General features: G+C 41.8%; 1 protein-coding gene across 6 annotated transcripts in view; it reads left to right on the forward strand.

The window, feature by feature from the left end:
- Positions 1 to 23,964, forward strand: part of tjp2a (tight junction protein 2a (zona occludens 2)) — a 152,651-nt gene extending 128,687 nt beyond the window's left edge. For all 6 annotated transcript variants that reach the window (XM_072258087.1, XM_072258086.1, XM_072258089.1 and 3 more), the window contains exons 17-23: positions 1,621 to 1,831; positions 3,343 to 3,443; positions 4,838 to 5,062; positions 5,969 to 6,082; positions 12,628 to 12,987; positions 17,060 to 17,139; positions 23,185 to 23,964. In XM_072258087.1, coding sequence (XP_072114188.1) covers positions 1,621 to 1,831; positions 3,343 to 3,443; positions 4,838 to 5,062; positions 5,969 to 6,082; positions 12,628 to 12,987; positions 17,060 to 17,139; positions 23,185 to 23,365 — 1,272 coding nt within the window. In that variant the 3' untranslated portion in view covers positions 23,366 to 23,964. The remainder of the gene's footprint in view (positions 1 to 1,620; positions 1,832 to 3,342; positions 3,444 to 4,837; positions 5,063 to 5,968; positions 6,083 to 12,627; positions 12,988 to 17,059; positions 17,140 to 23,184) is intronic.
- Positions 23,965 to 25,317: the final 1,353 nt, after the last annotated feature.

Genomic DNA, 25,317 nt, shown 5'->3' on the forward strand with positions numbered 1-25,317 from the left:
TCCAAAACCTGTCAACAATTTACTAGAAATTAAAAAACAAAATTATGAGGCTGCAAAGGTATTCATCCCCTTCGAAATTACTATACTGGCTTACTTCAGGTGTAATATACTGTATAACCTTACCAACTCATCTAATTTGATATAGAAAACTGGAGGATCACCTGAATAAGTAACCCCCCCCCCCCCCCCGCCATAACATCCTACAGGTACGGTAGATTTCCAACAGATCAAATCAAAATGAAGACAAGAGCATTCAAGGCAAGTCAGGGAAATGATAATAGGGAAACACAAATCTGGGGAAGGGTACAAGACCATTTCAAAGACACTTAACATACTTTACAGCTCAGTGCAGTCCATCGTGAAAAAAGTGGAAAAAAAATATGAAACCAATGCCACACTGCCTAGGTCATGCTGCCCCTCTAAACTTAGTCACTGGGGAAGAATAGAAGTTGTAAGAGAGGCTACTGTGATGCCAACAGTCACTGTGAGTGAGCTGCAGAAGTCGGTGGCTACAACTGGAGAAACGTTCATGACTCCACAATTCAGGTCTTGTACAAAATGGGTATTTATGGAAGAGTGGCAAAGAAGCAGCCCTGGCTAAAAAAACACATCCTTTCTCATAAAGACTTTGCAAAGCATCACTTAAAAGATACTGTAAAGATGTGGAAGGTGCTGTGGTTGGGTGAGACTAAAGTGGAACTTTTTGGCTGAGCTCTAAGCGACACATGGCATAAATCTAATACTGGACAACAGCAGGTAACTCCATCCGTACTGTAAAGTATGGTGGAGGTAGCATCATCTTATGGGGATGCCTTTCAGTAGCAAGGACTAGATATCTGGTCAGGATTGATGAGAAGAAGAGTGTCGGTAAACACAGAGAGATCCTGGATAAAAACCTGCTATCCTCTGCCAGAAAGCTTATAAAGTTCATCTTTCAGCAGGACAATGACCCAAAGCACGCTGCCAGAGCAACCATGGAGTGGCTTCAAATGGAGAAAATTTGTGTCCTTGATGGCGCAGTCAGAGTCCTAACCTTCTCCTGATTGAACATCTCTGGCAAGACCTTGAGATTACTTTTCACCACCGCTCCCCAACTAATCTGCCACAGTTTGAGCAATTTTGCAAAGAGGAGTGGGCACACCTTGCTTCATCACGTTGTCCAAAGCTCAGAGAGATTTGTCCAAAAAGACTACTGGTTTAACTGTAGTCTACGAGAGCTGGTTCAACTAAGTACTGAGCAAAGGGAGAGGAGTACTTTTGAACTGCTGACGTTCCAGTTCTTGAATTTTTAGTTTTTCATGCTTCACCATTTTCCCTGTTTTTTGGCACTACCTTTGGGGGGGGGGGGGGGGGAGGGGAGAGGGAGGAGCATGTGATTCTCAAATAAAAATGCTCAGTTAAATTGATCAAAATCCCTGGTGGTAATACTCGTGTGTCCAAAGGGCTGGGGCTGAATACTTTTACAAGGCCATTTATGGATCGGTGATTTAAATGGCAAAACTGACTCTGAGCTGAATGAGTTGCATTCCTGTATTCCTATTAATCTTCTATGTGAAAGAAATGGATTCTTCACTGGTTCATGTTGGTCAGTGAATTATTATTATCTAATTCTTTGAACAGGACAAGCATGCTTTACTGGATGTTACGCCCAAGGCTGTGGACCTGCTGAATTATACTCAATGGTACCCGATCGTTATCTTTTTTAACCCGGACAACAAACAGGGCGTCAAAACCATGAGGCAAAGACTGAATCCAACTTCCACCAAGAGTTCCAAGAAGTTGTATGAACAAGCTGTCAAGCTAAGGAAGAGTTGTTCTCATCTTTTTACAGGTGAGAACCAATATTATTTTGATAATGGAGCAGAGAATTGGGTAACAAAGAGGAGAAAATGACTACTCAGCCCATTATACCAGTGCTGGCTGTTTGTTGCCCAACTTGTCCTTTCCTGTGCATTGTCATTTTTTCAATGACAAGCTGAGGAATTGAATGAAATTATTACGCTTTCTGCAGTGAATTAAATAATTACACAGTTAAAGGTAACCAGTTAAACACAGGCTCAATGAAGAGCAGGAAAAGCTCTTCCTGGTCTCTGGCCAATGTTTGTTCACATTGTGTCCAATAAACAAAACTGGGATCTTGCCTTGTGCAAAATTGTAACAGAACTTAATAATATGCTTTAGCATATCTTGTGGACCATGGAAACATTCAATTCTATGAAGTCGTAGCTTAGGAGTATTCTGTGACCACAGTTCATAGAACCAGTCCTGACTGAAGGGTCTTGGTAAGAAATGTCCCCTGTTTATTCCCCTCCACGGATGCTGCCTGACCTGCTGAGTTCCTCCAGTGTATTGTTTGTGTTGCTCAGAAACTCCAGAGCTTATGGCTTGGGTAGCTGAAGGCACTGTTGCCAGTTGTGAAGTGAAGATTACCAGAGACCAGAATTACTGGAGTGCAGAGAACTTGGAGGTGCATCGGTGATTAGAGAGACAGTTGAGGCAGGGAGAGATTTGAATGCTACAGTGCAAATTCCTAAACCTGGGTATTTGCCAGGCCAGTGTAAAGTGGATGGGTGAAGCCAATAGTTAAGTGCTAAAGTTACAAAACATCCTCCTAGTATGGTGTCTGAACCTACAAACTTAATGCAACTAACTATGCCAAGGTGAGTAGCAAACGTCATTTGTTGTCAGGTCCACCCAGTGAAAATGTCACTGGCCCTGACTGTTAAGCTGGGTTTTCTGTGCACTAACTGTGGCTCATGACATTGATTGGTTAAATATCTGGGTGATCTGGTACAACTGTAGTTGTAAAGAGTTTGTATTTCTCTCTGTTTGCTTCTTCACTGTCTTCAATAATGATTCTGTGGGCCTGTCAGCTTTAACCATGTTTTGCATGCATGATATTACTAGTTTATTTAAGGCCATAATTGAGAATTTGAAGATTTTCTGTCTTTTTAAAGAAACAATTTATAGGAAGCCAGTGTTTTTAAATGAGCACCCATTTCATTCTTGTGTTGGTCAGGTAGAGGGGTGCAGAAAGTTAGAAAATCAAAGGTTAAACCTTTAAGCATGCAAAAGGAGACTTCAGAGGTATAATCCTGATTTAGCTTTGCAATGTAGGATGAAAAATTATGGAAGGTGACTTGCATTAAGCATAGATGTCAGTATAAACCATTTCAACCAAATGGCCCATTACTATATAGTGAATTGTATGTGTGTTTAGGAAGCATTTAATACAATGCATTCTATAGTATACCTAGTACTGATGTATCACCAAGTTACTACAAGGGCTTTCAGCCATGCTGATAAGGGGGAGATTACTAAATTTTGACTTTAACCTTGCAGAGACGGTTGATCTCAATTCCTCTCATGATGGCTGGTACGGATTGGTAAAGGATCTGATTCGAGATCATCAGGCTTCTGCAGTTTGGGTTTCGGAAGGCAAGGTATGTATCGGGCAAGTTGACAGTTTCTTGTGCAACACTTCTATGAGGCTAATTTTAAGATGAGTCTGATTTTAAAGCAGTATCTGATATTAACACATTATTAATTGATCCTAGTACACACATCGTGGGACTCACAAGAAAGGCTCACGCCGAGTGTTTTTGTAATGATTTGAAATCATGGGTATCAACTGCAGTTCCAACAGATGGAGTCTTTAGTTAAAGGACTAAATTAGTTATTGAGTCAAAATGTATCTCCATCACACTTGTCAAAGAACTTGAGCTGTGCTAGTCAGTACCTAACACAATTGTGCTGGAAAAGAATGGCAGCCCTTGAGAAGATATACAGCCTGCTCCTCTTAAGAGAAAATGGGATGAGAGTAAGTTTTATGCTTGAGTACTTGTTTCTCTGTTCCCACCCCTTCCAACCATTCATTCACCTCTCCATCCTTGTAGATGAAACTGTTTCAGAATTGGGTGCAATTCTCTTGACATTCTGATGCATCCACTGACCCTAGCTGATCTGCACTTTTTTTTTTGTTTAGTTAGTCCCATTAACTAGCCATAGTCATGTATTTTAAATAACCCCACCATTGCCCAGATGCATTAATTTGTGTGTTTTTTTTTAAGTAATTATTTCTTTGGTTAGGATTTTCCCAATGGATTATCCAAGTTGGCTGTTGTTTAACCACACCACAATGTAGAGATTACTCAGTTAATAGTTGTTAGTGTGATATTGAAATTTGGTGGACTTCAGTGCCCATATGTGGATGCTTTAAGCTTGTACATTTTTGGCCTGCAGTTTCTATTTCAGATTTCAAAGATTTGCGTACAACTATTTGCAACTGCCTATAGTGCTGGAATTTGGAATTTCTATTGTACAGTGGAGAAATCGATCTTTGAATCTTGGCCTGTCGTTATGGTACATTGATTGGGTTTCCAAATACAGTGGCATTAGTACGTCAGCAAATCAAGTTACTACTTATTTTGGGATGGGCAGTAAATACTGGCCTTAGCAATGAGCTCTCGCATCCTACAAGTGAACTCTGCAAAAATGTAGAGATCAAATTTTGGCAAAGGTTTAGAATGTGCTGGGAAAATCCTGCTTTCTCTTAAGAGGAACTGATCATGCATTAACCTTTTCCCACCCAGACTGTGGGTATGATGGGTCAGTTTGGCTGTTCTCCAGATGGGACTGGTTCAAGAATTGTAGCTGGGAAATTGGAGCTACTTTACAGATTTAAGTGGTCACAAATATTCCATCCTTTCCACTTGGGGCAGCCATTAGCTGTTGATCTATTCCCGCAAAGAGGAGATTTTGAGGTATCTGGGTGGGAAACTGTTTCCTTTGGTGAACACTGGCATTCATACACTAGCTTGCTCTGTTTCTAATGTAGGCTGACGGATTAGGAGATGAAGATCTTGAGATGCCTGACGATCGCATGTCTTACCTGTCAGCAATGGGAGCTGACTACCTCAGCTGTGACAGCCGATTGATGAGCGACTATGATGACACAGACACTGAGGGTGGCACCTATACAGACAACGAGCTGGATGAGCCAATAAATGAACCTCGAGTATCTTCTGTTGCCAGATCATCGGAACCTGTGCAGTTTGATGAGGTCTGTGTGCTACATTCAGGCATTTTCTTCATCCATGGATCTTGCATGTGACCATCAAGGAATATGGCCCACCTATATTTAAATCATCAGTAATTACACACAGGATTTGTGAGTCATTTATTCACATGCATCCCTTCCCATTCCTCTTTTTCTTAGTCTATCATTCTATCCATTTCTTTCTCCCTTGAGTGTACCCAGTTACTCCTTCAGTTTTCCTGTTCATCACTACCATTCCCTGCAGTATTGTATTTTACATCCAGACTACACTCCACAAAGTGTCTTTTGCACACTCCATAGGATTATCTGTGACGGTCTTCTATCAATGACCTCATTCTGATGTGGAAACATCTCGTTGAAGCAATTTCTACAAGTTAGTGTAGATGAGATTTACTAGCATTTTTAGTCAACATTTTTTATTATCAAACATATACATTTTTTTTAGAAATATTAAATAGTGTGTTCACGTCCATTCTTAGTCTTATGGGTACAGGTCCCCACACAAGGATGATTATTCAGTTGGATGATAAAAGACAATCTGTTCTTGTAATAGATTTGTGAATTTGTCCATTTTAAAGGTTCAAAGGTTCATTTATTATCAAAGTATACAACTCTGAAATTGTTCTTCTCCAGATAGCCATGAAACCAAGAAAGGAAAGAAAGAACGGGAACACGGTCATCACCACCCCCCCCCCCGCAAAAATCTCCCCTCCCCTGCACAAAAAATGAACTAAAACAATACAGGAACATCAACCTCCAAATCCACACCCCCACTCCCCACACACAAAATAAAGAGAAATATCAGGCGAAAAACACAATATTAAAAAAAACTACAAAGCCGGGGGAAAAAAGTCTTAGTTTACTAGTGTTGAGTAAAGTGTTTATCAATGACCCATCTTTTATTTTCAGCGGAGGCAAAGTCCAGAACCACCTGTAGCTCGAGGACAGATGAGGAGAGCAGGTAGCAGGGAAGTTCTGAGAGATCCCAGCCCTCCTCCTGACTTCAGACCTGAGCCACCAAAGGTAATGTTTGTCATCAACCGCCTGACACTATTTCAAGATCTGCTCTTCTTATTGTTAATGCATTTTATTTCTAACCATTGAAAACACTCTATCCAGACGCACACAGCTTGGAATGGCCAGGCTCACGGACAGCTTCTGTCATTATAAGACTTTTGAACAGGCCTCTTGTATGACAAAGATGAACCTGTGATAAAGTGAGAGCATTGAAACAAGCCCTGTGGCCCAACTGGTTCATGTCGATCAAGATTCCCGTATAAGCTAGTCCCAAGTCTTCCTTTTAGCCCATATCCCTTTATCATTTTCTAACCATGTACCTGTCTAAGTATCTTTTAAATGTTATTAATGTCCGGTGTCTACCTCAACCTCTTCCTCTGGCTGCTCATTCATATATCAATCACTCTGTGGGTGAAAAATAGCTCCCCTCCATCTCAGCTCTCTTAATGTACCTTGTTGTGGCTTTGTAATTTTTTTTCTACCTGCACTGCACTGTCTCTGTAATTGTAATACTATATTGTGACATCCTTTCAAATGACAGGGTAAGAAGAGGTGTTGTTTTAAGTAGCTGTGTGAGTCCTTTAGCTAATAATGAATGTCAGTGGATACAGCTTGTCAATTTAATCAATATTGTTTCCAACTTCCAATCTGCCCTGAAATTTACTTAGTTCATCTCTGATACCACTCTCTCCCTTTCTCAATTTCTGTCTCCTTCTGGAGACATTGTATCTATTAATATCTTTTATAAATCTACTGACTCTCACAGTATCTCGCTGAAATCTCTTCCTATCTTGTCACTTGTAAAAATGCTATTCCATTCCCTCTGCTCCTCCATCTCTGCCTCTTCTGTTCTCAGGATGAGGCTTTCCAATGTAGAACATCTGAGATGTTCTCTTTTCAAGGAACAGGGTTTCCCTTCCACATTGAAGCTGCTCTCACCTGGATTTCCTCCATTTCCCACACATCTGCCCTCAACCCATCCTCCCACTTTCATAACAGGGATATGGTTTCCTTGTCCTTGCCTACTGATCCATGAGCCTCTGTATCCAGCACTTCGTTCTCTATACCTTCTGCCATCTCCAACAGCATCCTACTACTAAACTCATCTTTCCCTCCTCTTTCACCCCACATGTTCACTCTACGCAAGGATCACTCTCTCCATGAGTCCATTGTTCATGCATCCTTCCCCACTGATCTCTCTCCTGGCATTTATCCTTGCAAGCGTAACAACAAGTGCCACACCTGCTCCTACACCACCTCCCTCATCACCATTAAGGGCCTCAAGTAATCCTCCCAATGGAGGCAACACTTCACCTGCGAGCCTATCATCTGTTGTAAGCAGCAGTTCTGGTGCGGTGAGGCCAGAATGGGGGACTGCTTCACTCTGTTTGCCAGTAGAGGCACAGTCTCGTGGTGGCCATCCATTTCAATTTGGCTTCCCATTCCCTTTCTGTCCATGGCCTTCTCTGCTATCATGAAGCCAAACTCAGGTTAGAGGAGCAACATTTCATATTTTGTTTGAGTGGCTTCAAACCTGATTACATTAACATCAGTTTTTTTTGGTTTTTAAACTTCCATGAATTACTACCCCTTCTCTTTTTCCATTCCCTGTTCCCATTACTCTATTACCCCTCTTGTTTCCACACCTGTCCATCACCTCCCTCTGGTGATGAGCAGGCTTTGCCTTTCTTCCATGGTCCACTGTCCTCTCCCATTAGATTTCCTCTTTCTAAGCCCTTTACCTCTGCCTTCTACCCCCTAGCAGCTTCTTACTTCATCCACCCTTGCCAACTCATAATCCTCCTCCCCCACCTTCTTATTCTGGCTTCTGCCCCCGTCCTTTCCTAATGAAGAGCCTTAGCCCAAACAGTCAGCTGCTCATCCACTTCACAGATGCTGCTTGGCTTAATGAGTTCAACCAGCATTTTATGTGTGTTGCTCAAGATTTCCAGCATCTGCAGAATCTCTTGTGTTTATGATTTCCAGCTCTTTGTATTCTTACTTATCCCTCTCCCTGTCTCCTGTCTTCACACTCATTTCCCCCTACTCCACCTATTGTTTTCCCTCTCTCCATTCACCTGCCACAGTCTTCCAACTCCACCCCACTCACCTCCCCTTCCTGGCACTTCCTGCTTGACATCTCATACCCCACCTCAGTTCCCCACTCCTCCTGTAATTCTTTCTCACCACTCCAGTTCTCCTCCTCATTACTGGCCACCTTGCCTCTCTGCTTTCGGTCCTAATGCAGGATTTCAGCCTGAAATGTTGACAGTTTCTGTCATCCAACAGATGTGGCATGACCTGCTGAGTTCCTCCAGCAGATTGTTTGTTCCTTGCATTGGATTGGGTGATGTCAGTTCTGTGTAATTGTACCAAAGTTAATTCTGTGGGATGTGGTAGGGTTGAGAACCTGCAAGTAATTGGGAAGGAGTGGATAGCACAGGAAGCATTTAAAACTTCTGCGTATAGAGTTATAGGTGTCCCCCGCTTTTCGAACGTTTGCTTTACGAAACCTCACTGTTATGAAAGACCTACATTAGTTACCTGTTTACGCTAACAGAAGGTGTTTTCACTGTTATGAAAAAAGGCAGCACGCGAAAGAAAATCAGCGCACGCCCCAAGCAGCCACTCTCCCCCGGATTCGGAACTGCATTCTCACCGGCATTGCTTAAGCACGTGCCTGTGAGCAGCCGTTAGCAAGATGAGTTCTAAGGTATCGGAAAAGCCCGAAAGAGCTCATAAGGGTGTTACACTTAGTGTAAAACTAGACATAATTAAGCATTTTGATCGTGGTGAACGAAGTAAGGACAAAGTGAGTTTGGCTTGTGGAAGTTGACGAAGATGATGTTGAAGAGGTTTTGGCATCCCATGACCAAGAACTGATAGGTGAAGAGCTGATGCAATTGGAAGAGGAAAGGATAACAATCAAAACCGAATACAGTAGCAAACGGACCGAAAGTGAAGTCGTCCAGGAACTGAACGTGAAGCAACTGCGTGAGATTTTCGCTGCAATGATAAAGTAGGACTTTAATTTTGAAAGGTTGCGTAGGTTTAGGGCATATTTGCAGGATGGTTTGAGTGCTTACAAAGAACTGTATGATCTAAAAATGCGTGGGGCTAAGCAGTCAAGCATAGTGTCGTTTTTCAAGCCTTCCACATCAGCCACAGCAGACAATGAACCTCGACCTTCGACATCGAGGCAGGCAGACATAGAAGAAGATGACCTGCCTGCTCTGATGGAAACAGACAACAAGATGACACTCCAGTGTTCCACCACCACAACCTCCGGGCCGCGGACAGAAACCGATCCGCGAAGAATGCAGCGGTAGCTGGGACGCACCCAGCACATCTTTAAGAAAACAAGCCGAAATAAACAAGCTAATTAATTAGGTACCGTCCGGCACTTAAGTGTCGGCCCAGATCAGAGGCGATTGCCAATTGCGTTGCCTCTGATCTGGGCCAACACTTACGTGCCGGGCGGCACCTAATTAATTAGCTTGTTTATTTCGGCTTTTTTCTTAAAGATGTGCTGGGTGCGTCCCGGCTACTGCTGTACCCCTGCATGCTTTGCAGATCAGTATCTGTCTGCTGCCTGGAGGGTGGGGGCCACTGCACCACCCTAACCTCCGACGACTCAGCCTAACACACCATCATCAGTGTGCTCAATGCCTTCTTGATTCCCATAAGTGATACTACACTGTACATACATTATTTCTGCTTTATATCGGCTGTGTATTTTTATGTGTTATTTGGTGTGAGTTGGCAGCTTCATAGCTTAAAGGTTACTGGAGAGCGCTTGCGCCATGTTTTTGTCAAGAGTGCTTGCGTTTAATTTTCGCTACGGAGAACAGTGTAGGCAATGATTGTAGGGAAGTATTTCTATTTTATATAGAAACAGAAACATAGAAAATAGGTGCAGGAGTAGGCCATTCGGCCCTTCGAGCCTGCACCGCCATTTATTATGATCAGGGCTGATCATCCAACTCAGAACCCCGCCCCAGCCTTCCCTCTATACCCCCTGACCCCCGTAGCCACAAGGGCCATATCTAACTCCCTCTTAAATATAGCCAATGAACTGGCCTCAACTGTTTCCTGTGGCAGAGAATTCCACAGATTCACCACTCTCTGTGTGAAGAAGTTTTTCCTAATCTCGGTCCTAAAAGGCTTCCCCTTTATCCTCAAACCGTGACCCCTTGTTCTGGACTTCCCCAACATCAGGAACAATCTTCCTGCATCTAGCCTGTCCAATCCCTTTAGGATTTTATACGTTTCAATCAGATCCCCCCTCAATCTTCCAAATTCCAACGAGTACAAGCCCAGTTCATCCAGTCTTTCTTCATATGAAAGTCCTGCCATCCCAGGAATCAATCTGGTGAACCTTCTTTGTACTCCCTCTATGGCAACGATGTCTTTCCTCAGATTAGGGGACCAAAACTGCACACAATACTCCAGGTGTGCTCTCACCAAGGCCTTGTACAACTGCAGTAGTACCTCCCTGCTCCTGTACTCGAATCCTCTCGCTATAAATGCCAGCATACCATTCGCCTTTTTCACCGCCTGCTGTACCTGCATGCCCACTTTCAATGACTGGTGTATAATGACACCCAGGTCTCGTTGCACCTCCCCTTTTCCTAATCGGCCACCATTCAGATAATAATCTGTTTTCCTATTTTTGCCACCAAAGTGGATAACTTCACATTTATCCACATTAAATTCCATCTGCCATGAATTTGCCCACTCACCCAACCTATCCAAGTCACTCTGCATCCTCTTAGCATCCTCCTCACAGCTAACACTGCCACCCAGCTTCGTGTCATCCGCAAACTTGGAGATGCTGCATTTAATTCCCTCATCCAAGTCATTAATATATATTGTAAACAACTGGGGTCCCAGCACTGAGCCTTGCGGTACCCCACTAGTCACGCCTGCCATTCTGAAAAGGTCCCGTTTATTCCCACTCTTTGCTTCCTGTCTGCTAACCAATTCTCCATCCACATTAATACCTTACCCCCAATACTGTGTGCTTTAAGTTTGCACACTAATCTCCTGTGTGGGCCCTTGTCAAAAGCCTTTTGAAAATCCAAATATACCACATCCACTGGTTCTCCCCTATCCACTCTACTAGTTACATCTATGAGATTCGTCAGACATGATTTTCCTTTCACAAATCCATGCTGACTTTGTCCAATGATTTCACCGCTTTCCAAATGTGCTGTTATCACATCTTTGATAACTGACTCCAGCAGTTTCCCCAGCACCGATGTTAGGCTAACAGGTCTATAATTCCCCGGTTTCTCTCTCCCTGCTTTTTTAAAAAGTAGGGTTACATTAGCCACCCTCCAATCCTCAGGAACTAGTCCAGAATCTAACGAGTTTTGAAAAATTACCACTAATGCATCCACTATTTCTTGGGCTACTTCCTTAAGCACTCTAGGATGCAGACCATCTGGCCCTGGGGATTTATCTGCCTTCAATCCCTTCAATTTACCTAACACCACTTCACTACTAACATGTATTTCTCTCAGTTCCTCCATCTCACTGGACCCTCTGTCCCCTACTATTTCTGGAAGATTATTTATGTCCTCCTTAGTGAAGACAGAACCAAAGTAATTATTCAATTGGTCTGCCATGTCCTTGCTCCCCATAATCAATTCACCTGTTTCTGTCTGTAGGGGACCTACATTTGTCTTTACCAGTCTTTTCCTTTTTACATATCTATAAAAGCTTTTACAGTCAGTTTTTATGTTCCCTGCCAGTTTTCTCTCATAATCTTTTTTCCCCTTCCTAATTAAGCCCTTTGTCCTCCTCTGCTGAACTCTGAATTTCTCCCAGTCCTCAGGTGAGCCACTTTCTCTGGCTAATTTGTATGCTTCTTCTTTGGAATTGATACTATCCCTAATTTCTCTTGTCAGCAACGGGTGCATATAAGCTGTGTATTCATCATATCATTCCTGCTTTTACTATATGTTTTATGTGTCATTTGGCATTATTTGGTACTTTATTTTTGGGTCTGCGAACACTCACAAAATTTTCCCATATAAATAAATGGTAATTGCTTCTTCACTTTACGACATTCCAGCTTAGAAACCGTTTCATAGGAACACTCTACCTTCGGATGGTGGGGGAAACCTGTACCTGCCCTTGGCCAATGGGATCCAATTACGTCTCGGGTATCAGATAAATTTTAAGTGCAAGAGTTAGGTTCAGAATGGCCATGTTTGGGTTGGGTTTTAATTTTATGTGTTGCAGCCGGCACACTGAGTGCAGCACTGAACGAAATGCTGAAATGCCAGAAGTGCTGTTGGTTGGATGTACCCTTAAATTAGAGCCCTCGTGTATGTGATATTCTGTGGTGGGAAGGGGGAAGAAGTGGGTGTTCTGGTCAAAGGTTATTGGCCAGAACACCCATCATCAACATCACTTTAAAAACAGATTTCCCTCTGGTTATCACATTGCCTAGGGAGTCTTGTGCCCAAATTCCAAAGTGAAATAATAACTGAAATGGTCTAGCATTATTACAATCCATTGTGTCTGATTTTATTCTTGTACAGGCCAAAGCTGAAGTGCATGGATACGCGAAAGAGCCTCCAAAGCCGTACTACGATTCTCGTTACAGTAGCTCGAGTCCTGGGAGCAGTGAGCACCCCCGCAGTCAGGAGGCCACAATCCCTTCCAAGCCGCAACCTCCTCCGGTGGCTTTGAAACCCTCGTTTGGGGCCAGAACGGCAGTCAAGCCACCGGCTCCAGCCACTATGCCCCCAAGTGAAGAGGGTGAGCAGTACATCGATGAAGAGTTGGGAGATGGGGACCAGCATAAATCAGTATTGGGCAAAGTGAAAATATTTGAAAAACTGGATCACAAAGCTCGAGCTCAGAGACTGCAAGAACTACAAGAAGCACAAATGGCAAGAGTAAGTTGCAACACAATTTTAATGATCAGTGCGTTTTCTGGTTTAAATTTACACTTCATCTCTAGCAACAGCAGAATTTTAGCAGTAATGTCCTGTTTCTGCTTTTGTAGAAAAGTAGATACAACAGTAAGAGACCACTTAGTCCATGATGTCAAAAGTCAAGCTGCTTGGCCTATTCCCAAACTCATCTCTCGCTCTGTAGTCCTGTTGGTTTTGACATCATTAAGTGCTCATGCAGTACACTTTAAATACCTGGAGTTTTTCTGCAGCGACTCCATCTTGAGTGAATTCCAGACAACCCCTGCCTGGCTGAAAGCTTTTATCTTCACCTTCCCTCCAATCGTCTTGCTTATTGCTTAGAATCTTCTGCTAAAGTTCTTGTTGACCAAGCTCTGAGCTCTCAATTACTGAATTAAGTTCACTATGGGTCAACGTCTCTCAATGAGTGGCCTGTCGTTTCAGAGTGAGATGAGGGAATTTTCCAGCCTGCTTCAACACTCATGGAACCGTTTGTCCTTCCCTCCCTCCCAGCAAACCACAATTCAACCTTGGCCTAATCACAGGACAGTTTACAATGGCTAATTAACTTACCAACTGGTATGTCTTTGGACTGTGGGAGGAAACCGGAGTACCCAGAGGAAGCTCACGTGGTCATGGGGAGAACGTCCAAACTCCTTACAGGCAACAGCAGGAATTGAATCCGGGTTGCTGATACTGTAGAGTGTTGTGCTAACCACTAAACTACCAATATCAGCTGTAGTCCTAACTTTTAAATTCCTGTTCTCACCCCCTTACCTCTTAATTCCTTGGCTGTCAAAGAAAACCTTTGAATCTCTGAAAGAACTTAACAACTAAGCACTTGGGGCCCTCAGAAGATTTTTGATCATACATGATGTCATTGAGTGTGTTTAAGTCAGAGATCTAAAGATGTTTGGATAGTTAAGAGATTTACATTGGGGTTTGAGGGTGTTAAGGAGTTGTTGAGTTAAATTAGCTGTGAACTTGTGAACAGTAGAGCAGGTTAAAGGTTGTACATCCCTTACATGCTTCTGTCCTTAAATTCTCAGGTTCAGCTGCTTTGACCCAATATTGCCATATAGGAACAACCATACTTAAATCCTAATTGAATCTTTCTCCTTCCTTATCTCTATAAATGAGCTCGAGCCCTGTAACCCTCAGATCTTTGCTCCAGTTTTGTATTTTCAGGTATCTGACTCATTTCTCAAGCCTCCGACTTTGACTCTATCTTTAACTCCCTCTTTCAAGCTTTGCTATACCTCCCGCTAAACTCCTCTTCTGCTAAAAGCTACCTCATTAATCACTTTTGTAGTCAAACTTACAACCTATCCCAGTGTTAAATGAGATACGAAATCAGTATGTTTTTAATTCAGTCAAATCTAAATGGTGTTGAACAAAAAATCTGCAAAATTGCAGCCATGTGAAAGCTAGCTAAGGTCCTGAAATGCAAACTCTTGATATTGATGAGGAATTTTTGTATTATAGCTTATTTGATTTAATTTACCTCATCAGTGGTTATCTGGTTTAAGACCATAATTATTCATTGGCAAAAGACTTCACTTTGATTCTCTAATGACATTTACTAGTTAACAGTGTTGTTATCCTTCTCTAACTTTGTTTGTTCCGAGTTGGAACATTGACTGTGTGATGAATTATTGGCCTAATCATCTCAGTTAGAGCAGGAGAGCATCCATTGGAAAACCAGAGGAGGTTAATTGGATATTTTTCATGAGGAATCATCTTGACAATGTTTAGGAATACAAAATGGATTGACCGAGGTTTGGCATTCATCACTGAGCACTTGATAACTTGTTAGAGTAGATTGTGTGGCAATTTGGTCAGCAGTGTATTTCAAAGATTATCATACAGGGAGACCTTACAACTCAACTTCAGGTAGTGAGGATGGGACATTAGGAATTACCATAAAGCTTCCAACTGAGGAATTTTGTGCTAAATCCTTTACAAAATACAAGGGAAATTTGTGAGAGCATGCAATGAATGAAATTGAATTTCTTCGAGACAAGATGGCACCAGCGAACAATGATTTCTCGGTCAACATCTTCCAGATGGCAAACCTTTCCAATTATTTCACTTCTTCTCCGTCTTCTGCTTGTTCTTGCCCTGTTGGAGACTGTTGGAGCCTATGACATACGGTTTAGAACTCGATCGAAGGATCCAGCGCGATGCTGTGCCTGGAGAGCTGCCTCACGGAGATCAGAGATGGGGAGCCAAAAAGGACTGAGAGCACGAGTTGAATTGTGGAAAAGACCAGAGACGGGATTAGGAACAACTCCATCTCGTAGCTGTGAGAAAGATTAAGCATTTAGCTGAATGCGGAGGGGGTCAGATCTGCGTTTGGGCCCGGGTCGACGGTCACTCTTTATGGCAGAACTGAGCTCATGTGGATACTCTTCTGGCATGCAGAAGAAAAATTTCAGATATTCTGAGATTTATGTGATTATTGGGCTGTACTTTACATTGGTGTCCTTCAATTTTTTTGTGTTTTCTTTCTTGTGGATGATTGGCAGATGGGTGATTTGTTAATTTTTTGTATGTGGGGGGGGTGCTGGAGATTTGGTGCTACTGTCACTATCCTTTTCTCCAAGTGATGGTCAGAGAATATTATTGTTGCTGTTTTTTTCTGCGAGTACTGGGGTCGGGGACTGTTATTGTCACTTTTTTTTGCTGTGGAGAGGGGGAATTTTTGGGGTCTGCGGGTTTTGTTTCTTCTCTTTTGCCTGCTTGGGAGGTGGAGTTGATGTCTTTCGTCAGCATCATGGTCTTTGGATATTTAATAGCTATCTGGAGTAGACAAATATCAGAGTTGTATTGTACTCTGACAGTAAAATGAACTTTGAAAAGAATAACAGGATTGCGAAGAGTCAACTTGGATTTATGAAATAAATTCCGTTTGACCAATATACTAAAGTTCTTGGAGGGATAATGGGAAGCAAAGCAAATGTAGTGTATTTGGATTTTCTAAAGTGTTGTGTGTAGTAGTTGGTTAGCAAATTTAGAGTGAAGAGTTAGAGTAACATACCGATATGGACTGAGGATGGCTCGTTGGATTAACTGTGGAAACTAATGGATCTATCTTGAGTTGCTGGGCTGTGACTAACCAGTGATCAGCTCTTGGGCTCCAGCAGTTCATGACCAACATTTCAAAGTTTGCCGATGATACAAAACTAAGAGAGATTGAGAGTAGTGAGGAGGATGAGTGAGTGGCAGATGCGGTATGATCCACTTTGTTGCATGGAGTATTCTTAAATGGTGAGGCAGTGGGTAGTGTTGATCTTCGAAGTGACTTGGGTGACCCTGCACATACACCACTCACTGAAAACCTTTGTGTAGATGACATAAGTGCTTAGCAACGCAAAGAGTGTGCTACCCTTTATTATGAGACAGGAGAAAAGATGTAACTTTGAGACTTGTAGTAACTTAAAACCTTATCTAGAGTAGTGTGTACAATTTTGATCTCACCTGAAAGGGATAATAATACAAAAGGTGTGCCTCAGAGTTTCATTAGACTAGGCACGTTTGCCACATGGGAAGATAGTGAATAGACCAGACTTGTATTCTCTAGAATTTAGAAAAATCAAAGGAGATTGAAATTAACAAGATTTTGAGGCCCTCCTTTGTTCAGAGTTGACCATAGATGTTGTGTCCCAGCCGTCTATGTGATACACAAGCCAGGGCTGTACAATATGGAGAGCAAGCTGTTGCCCATGTAGCAGGCTCCCCTCTCCGTGCAGCTGACAAATTCAAAGGAATGGCAGACACCGGTACACTTTGGCACTAGCAGCACAGGAGTTGTCAGTGTGTGTAGAACTGCCTTCCGGACTCCCAGCTCCGGATTTTTCCTTGGGGTTTACTCCCGATCCTTCCCCGTGAGTGGGTGTAGCCACAAGGCAGATTTATTTGATTTTAGTGCTGTCTTTTGTTAGATATATTTGCATTGTTGATTTAATAATCACATATATATTTTGATCTTTGTCCACTGTAATTTACACTGTTCTTTTTAACCTGGGTTAAATGGTGTCTGTTCTTTTTGCAGCTGGAAATAGCACAAAAGACCCCAGATATCTATGCTATTCCTATGAAACCACCTAAAGTGGAACAACCACAGTCACACAGGTAAGGCAGGTCCCTATCAGTAACTCACTCTCCAAATGTACAAAGTGTATTAGTATAGGTTTATTATTGTCACATGTACCAAGATACAGTGAAAATATTGCATATTGTCTTGCATATTGTTTATCCAAATTAAATCATTACACATGAGCTAGAATAAGGTAGATCAATAACAATGCAGAATAAAGTGTTAAAGCTAGTGGAAAAAGTTCAGTTCAGGTAACCAATAACGTGCAAGATCTTAACTAGGTAGATTGTGAGGCCAAGAGTGTCACAGTCCCGACTATTAATTCCCCATTTTCTCCTAATTCGCTTTGATGGCAACACAGCTGGTTTTCATCAAGACCTGCAGCATAAGAACCCCTCTTTGCACCCACTAGTTGCCAACTCATTGGTTTTGCCAGTGTGGTAATTAACATTTCCCGCCCACTTAGGATTGTGTGTTCTAAGTTCTACTCTAGTTCCGAGGTTTACCTGTGAAACTCAGTCTCTCCGTGTCAAGATCAGTATTCTAAGTTTTACCTCAGCACCGAGGTTTACCTGTGTAACTCTGTCTCTCCGTGCTAAGAAAAGTTTTGTCTGCCGCTTTCCTTTCTACGCTCCGTGTCAAGGTAAGTTCTGCCTGCCTCCTGCTTTCCTGCACTCCCTCCTGCTTTCCTGCACTCCCTCCTGTTTGCCGTGCAACACTCACGCCCGCATCTACATCCTAACTCACTCTCTGTGCCTGTGTCCTGCGTTTGGGTTCACCTCGTTTGCTGCAACAAGAAGTCCATCTGACTGTTCAAGAGTCTGGTAACAGTAGGGTAGAAGCTTCCCTTGACATTGGTCGTATGTGCTTTCAAACTTCTCTATCCACTGCCCGATGGGAGAGAGGAGAAGAAAGAATGTCCGGGGTGGGTGAGGACTTTGATTATTCTGTCTGTTTTTCTGAGGCAGCAAGAAGTATACAACAGCAGATTCCATAGAGGGGAGGGTGGTTCCTGTGATGTGCTGATATGTGTCCACAACTCTCTGCAGTTTCTTGTGGTAACATGCCGTGTAGTTGCCATGCCAAGCTGTTTGCGTCCAGACAATGCTTTCTATGGAACATCGATTTTGAGAGTCAACAGGAGTGTGCCAAATTTCTTTAACCCCCTGAGAAATAGAGGCTTTCTTGGCCATAACATTAACATAGTTGGACCAGGGTGGGCTATTGGTAAACTGCCATTTCATCCTTTGAATCTCTGTGTCATTCAGTCAGATCGTGATAGCTCTGTTAAATAACTCCATTGACCTGCCCATGGCTGTTACTACCTCTTGCCCATCCTCTTCCAATGTTGAGTTTGCAGTTTTCAGTTGATCTTTGTAACCCTCTTCCCCCAAAGAGCACCAAGACCAAAGTTCTACTCTCTTTAGTGTGAAGACTAAAGGGAGTAGAACTTGCTTGAATGGCCTGCCTTAACATTTTCAGGTAATATCATGATGCTCATGTGTTCTGCACACCCTTCTTCTCCCGCTCAACCATAGGAAATGGATCCTCTCCCTCTGTTCTGCCATTGTCTTGAGGTTAAATATGTGTTTAAGAATAACAGGATTTAGGGTAAAAGATAAAGGAATTGTTCCCTTTGGTAGAATGTTTAGAATGTGTTGGCCTTCATTACAAGAAGCTTTGATATAGGAGGAAGGAAGCCATGTTATAGTTGTACTAGGCATTGGTGAGTACTGGGTATAGTTTTGGTCTCCTTACTGGAGGATGTACTTGGAAGTTAGGGCTACAGCAAAGGTTCACCAGCTGTTCCTTGGATAGGAAGAAATTGAGTTCTTTAGGTCTCATTTTATCAGAGTTTTGAAGAATGAGAGATCTCATTGAAACGTGCAAGCATCCTTAAGACTACACAGACTACATGTGGGGAGGATATTTTCCCGAGGTGAAGTATCTAGAATAGGTTGTCATGGTCTTGGGATAATATGATAAGACATTAAGAACTGGAAGGAGAATTTTCTTCACTCAGGTTACGGACCTTAGGAATTACTTACCACAGAAGGTTGTAGGTGCCATGCTGCTGAATATATTTTGAGGTACAGAGAATTGCAAAATGAGAGGTGTGGGAGAGAGCAAGAATACAGTACTGAGGTAAGGGATCAGATGTGGTTGGACTGAAAGAGGGAGCAGGGTTGAAGGGACTAACAGCCAACATCTGTGTGCGGTTTCTCTAGAAATTCCCTAAGGCAAAGCCGATGAGGTGCTTTATCCACATGTACAGAGATTTTCTTCCCTCTTCTGCGGAATATGTTAGACAATGGTCAGTAGACTATTGTTAGATGGTATCTGTGAATGTCACTCACAGGTGGGTAAATGGTAGAAGACCAGGATCTGCTCCTGCCATCTTAACAACAGAAACATACAGTGTGATCAGAGATTTGATTGTGAATTCCCCTAACTTGTTCCTGTTTTGGCGAGAAGCCAAAATAAGTTTTTAAGTCCTATCACTTTTTGATCAGTTATCACCTCAGCTGGAAGGTCACAGGTCTTTCCCTGCCTTCTATTGACTGCAGCAGGCTGTTGTGTCGACAACTACCTTTCTCCTTACTTGCCTTGTGATTTTGCTTTCCTTTATGTGCTTTCTCGCTCTCTTTGGAGGGCACTCCATCTAGTGGCCCGGTTGAAAGCCACTGAATCCAGGTTGGATGAGGTTGGTTAAAATTTTCCCTGAAGCTCTAATTTAGATTTTGTACACTTGCACAGCTGAATTATTTTTACATTTGACTTTATTTTGAATGTATAGCAGGTGATTGGGCCCTACTGAGTCTGTGGTAATGCATCAGAGGAGCTACCTCTCTGTTCTCCTTATCTCATTAGTGCCTCTATTCTTCCTCATAGGTCAGAAGAAATGGAAACAAGCTCTTCAGCCCAGACTTGTTTATGTTGACTAATGTGTCCATTGGAGCATGTCCACATTTGTCCTACATCATTCTAAGCTGTTCCCATCATTGTACTTTTAAACATTATAATTGTACCCATCTCTACTATCCTCTGGCAGCCTGAAGCTTGTACATTTGTAGCCATCTCGTACAGAACACAATATAGAGGGTAGGTTGAGACAAGCTGGTCATGATGCTTTCATTCTCGACCACCTTCTCCAGCCACCTATCCACCACCACTTTCTAGGGGTCCTTCTGAGAGTCCACATCTATTTCACCTTAAGCACCTGAATAGAAATGCAAGAACCTAATGTCAGAGTTTATAAGTTAAATGATTGGTGTCAAAAGCCAGATCTGAAAAGATACCCTGTGAAATAGCAGAAGGAGTTCCACACTGCCAGAGGTGACTTCTTTCAGATAGCTCTTTCTGCCTTTACATAGGACATAAAATTCCAGTGAAACAAGTTAAAACTACATGGAAGTTGACCCTGATCTCCTGGTTAGTATTTATCTTACAGTTGGAGGTCTACAACCTGGGCTTCCATTTTAAATTTGCTAGCTCATGTACTTTTAACAGGCAGGAATATATTGGAATATTCACCACCTGTTAACAAAACCAGAAGAGAGTGCCCATCCAAATATCTCCCAGTACTTTGTTTTTGTTACAGAATGCGTACAATTTTTTTTGCATGTTTTGTAAGCCAGGGTGTTGGAGTTTAGCCATGTTATCTTCTATAATAGATCCCATTTTAATCACAAGTCTCTGAAATTCTTCAGCGGTTCTGAGATCTGTACGTTTTTTAATGAAGAGCTGTTGTTTTAAATAAATTCCATTTGGGTAAGCTATTTGAACCTTTTCTCACTTGGATAGGTGAATTGTGCTTCAATAATTGTTCCCATGTTAAGCATCCTAACCTGCAACCAAACTTTCTTCCTCTGGAAATATGTGATTTAGTTAGTTGTCCAGGGCAACTTGAAAGCATTGCTGACTTATGCATTATTGGAGCTGATCTTCCGATGTCCCACTGGCAGTTAGAGGATCTGCACCATAGTTGGAAGTCTTAACCTTCCACTGTGCTGGAGGACAATAATATGCACTTCAGCCATGATACTGAGCTCCCATGGAGTTCAGCATAGCTCTGCCATCTCCGACTATTTAGTCTGGTCCCGCCCCAGATTCTAGGCAGGTCCAACCTTTGTGAGTACGCTGGAAAGCAGAAGTAACATCGAGACAACATAAAAGTCACATGAGTTATTTTTCTGAATGCAGCGACTAGATTTTTAGTTCAAATGTGTACCAACTAAATTACTCTGTCATCCTCCTGTCTCTATATTTTATTGCCGATCACTGGTAGGTTGGAATTTTCTGATCCACATGGAGAACAAGCAGGAATATTTCTCGGTGATGTGAACTAAGAATAGCAGTATTTAAATTTCTGTGATATCAATACTCACATTATTAACAAATGAGATCCACCAGGGTTTATTAATTGAAACTATTCAGATTTACTGGGAGATCTACGAGTGCAGGAAATCTATGAACTCTTTACAGTTCTAACAATTGGTACTTTTGCAAATGGAGTGATTTGATATTGTATGAAAGAGTGCTTTCTTCATATCAAACCCTGGAATGGTTTGTTTTACACTGATATGTCTGAAATGGCTTAAATATTGTGACCTACAGGACACAAGATCAGGTACTAGATATTTGTGAGAGACTGGAGGCGGCCAAAATGACCAGAGTAAAGAGTGGAGAATAACCTGAACTTAATGGCAAAACAGTATTTCCCTGTTCTCAGGTGGTCAGATTGACGGTCTGATATGGACCACGGCAGCAAGCCACAGTCAGAACCCTTGATGTCAAGCTTGAGAGCCCTCTTCCCCAGGCCTCATCCCTCTTTCCCCCTCCCCGCTGAAGTTTTATCGAATTGGCCATACAAAATCATTTTCATAATAAAATTGCTGAGAATGTATAAAGCCAGAGAAATGATCCGCAAATCTGCAATGTCAAATGATCCTTGAGATCCTTTTGTTTTTACTTTGGGTCTGGGGACGTAGCTTTAACCTTTATATATAATTCCCTGCAGGGAAATAAAATTTTATCTTTGAGTTGTTAGGGCCAATTCGTTATTGATCTCGACTGCCTTGGAGCATATTTGATGACCTACTCGTGCTTCTTACCACAAAACTTGCCCAAAGGCAATGGAGAATATAATATGAAAGGTTTTTTGAGGTGACTTGCACTGTTCATGCAGATGTTAACATTTGAGCTGTTTGATTTTGTGTTTATCACCACCAGCAATGTGGGTCAAACTTAAAATGTGTTAAGACAATTAACAGACTCCTAGAATAACCCCCTCCTACTGGGTATGGCAGAGGTGTCTTTAAGACTGCCATTGGTACTCCCAAAGATCGGTCATGTAGTTTTCAGTGCATGCAAGTGATGTGTGTACTGTACCATACTCTGAACCCTCTTTAGATCACTGCTGAACTTCTTTGGGAGTCTATCAATGAGGAGTGAGGGTAATGCTGCATATTACAACTGTAAGTACTGTAATTATAGAATAGCTGGTAGCAACCTGTTGGAAGATCTAGCCCATTAAGTTTTCCCTAGGAATTGCAAGAACAACTCCATTTGCCTCAGCTCTGGTCAGTTATGTGCTTGCTTTTACAATATGCAACAACTGGCAATGCATAATACATTCAGGACATCCAAATTCAACCGCCTCCAGAGTTGTAAGAAGTAGGAGGCAGACATTGTCCTACCAGCTCTATGTCCTGTGGGAAAGATTGATGTTCTGGCTAGTCTTCCCAGAATATCAATGTCTTTTTAACACACGTGACATCTAGAGAGGATGTACCTGGAGTTTTAAGAGAAACCTCATGCCATTTTTGAACATGTAGCCTAAAAAAAACCAGAGGATTTTGACTGAGGTATGATCACTCAAAGCACATAAATAAGAAGGGAGGGACAAGATTATTGTTGAAAAATTAGTCACAGAAATAAATGGCAGAGATATGTTTCATGCGTAGAAAACTATTTTACTATTCTTAACTTAATTCAACTACGTTTAACAATTCTCTGCTTTATAACACCTAATTTTCTCTTGGTATTTTAACATTAGCTCTTTTTTTTGCTAACTTCAGACCTCCTGAGCCCCAGAAGCCCGCGCCACAATCCTACCTGGACCCCAGCGGATTTGGCTACAGAGCGGAAGATGATGAGGAGGAGGAGCAGTATCGCAGACAACTTGCAGACCATTCAAAGAGAGGTTACTATGGTCAGCATGGGCCTCATACCACCAAATACAGGGATACTGAACTTTAGAAAGGGGGATACTTCATACCATGGTTTTAATAAAATGAAAAATAAAATCAAAAAAACAGATGTGCTGGAAATGATCTGCTGGCCCACAAGCTCCTGGACCTTCAGTGCTGATTAACTTGCAGTTGCTCCCAGCAATAGTAACTTTATTTCAATGGGACTTGTATACTTCGCGAATGCTGCTCCAGCTGCCTTTTACTATAGTTTTCACATGAAGCTTTTTTTTATACATAATTTCCAATTCAAGGACAAATTAAGGTCTTTTTAAAAAAAAAAGGGCAGACCTTTGTAACAAAGTTCTGCACAGGAACGCAAAAGTGCCTCTTGTGTTTCTTTTTCTTGAACAAAAAGCTTGCTTTTGGAGAGATTGTAATTGGTGAAGGTAATGACACTGGACTTGGTATGAATTTGAGTTATATTTTTTAACTGATAAACCATTGTGGTGTAAAGATCCTTTTGGGACCAGAGGAAAGAGTCCTAATTTTGTACTGCATTTGCAATTGTCATGTGCAAGAATGTATCTTGTACACAGAATGCATTTTTTCTAACTTGTAATGATGGTATTGATTTTAAATTGATCAAATAAAACATTATGTATTTAAGTGCTATTACTTTTTAGCTTGGATATCAAGATGCAGATAAAGTTTGGTTTTGGGGATTTTTGAATTGTGCTTTTTAAATTGTGAATGATAAAAACTTGTTATTGTAGAACATTCTTCAAGTTATCAGAACCTCTCAATGTGTTATAACCACTGAAATACTTTCAAAAGTTTAATCACTTGAAGGAAATGCCAATTTTCACAATCTTTCAAATGATTCAATTAAAATATTAGGGTTATTTTTAACTTGTATAGTTCTACAAGATAAAATGTCACTGGCATGTATAGCCTCTGGAAAGGTGAGGAGATGCCACTTTCAAACTCCAGTCTGTGGGTGAAAGTGCTCCCGAGGCTCTGTTAGTAAGGAGCTCTGGATTTGGACCCAGTGTTGATGAATGAACAGTTAATGATTTGCAATCAAAAGAGTATATGATGTGGAACAGACTCTGTACTCTTCTTGTGTTCTCACAGATGTGCCTTGTCATTCTAGGTTGTAGCTCTAGGACCAGATGTTTGATGCCTATAATGGACAATCATGTGAACTGTGTGAGTGAGTCTGGGGCTGAGATCAATGTTGTTCTCCTTTTACCCCCAAAAGATTAGTTAACCAATGTACAGTAAATTTTAAATGGCCCTCAAATGAACTGTTTCTGGCACTTGTGCAATATATTTTCCCAAGCCTCAGTCCACTTGTTTATCAATTTCTGGTTCAAAATGAGGTTCTGATGAATGCCAGTCTTATTCACAATTAAACTGACAGCCTGTGTAAATTTATCACCCTCTGTACCTCATTGTGCCTGAATTAGAATTATTGATCATAAAGTCACATTTAATTTTGTATATTTCAACAACTTTTATTTAATCATTTACAACATCTAGGCATCGCAGCTAAGGCCAACAATTTATTGTCCATGTCTGATTGTTTGATATAAAGATTTTTTTGGGCCATTTCAGCAGATATTTGAGTCGACCAGTTTACTGTGGGTCTGGGGATGCATGTAAATGAGACAGGAAACAAAATCTGTCATTTTACCCTGAATGACAATATTGGATTGCTGCAGATGCAATTATCTTATGGCCATATTTGTAATTTAATGTTTTTTTTTATTGCCTGAATAGTCCTTCAATGTAGGGAAATTTGAACTTTGTCACTGAAGCATTTATCCAGGCTCCAGATAACTGGCAACACACAGAAAATGCTGGATGAACCCAGCAGGTCAATAATAAACAGTCGATGATTTTGGGCCGAGGCCCTGCAGGACTGAGAGGGAGATGCTTGAATTAAAAGATAGGAGAAGGGAAAGGGGCTAGCTGGAAGGTGATAAAGCCAGATGGGTAGGAAAGGGCAGGAAAAGG

This window comes from Mobula birostris, chromosome 5, assembly GCF_030028105.1.
Source record: "Mobula birostris isolate sMobBir1 chromosome 5, sMobBir1.hap1, whole genome shotgun sequence".
NCBI classification, from domain to species: Eukaryota; Metazoa; Chordata; class Chondrichthyes; order Myliobatiformes; family Myliobatidae; genus Mobula; species Mobula birostris.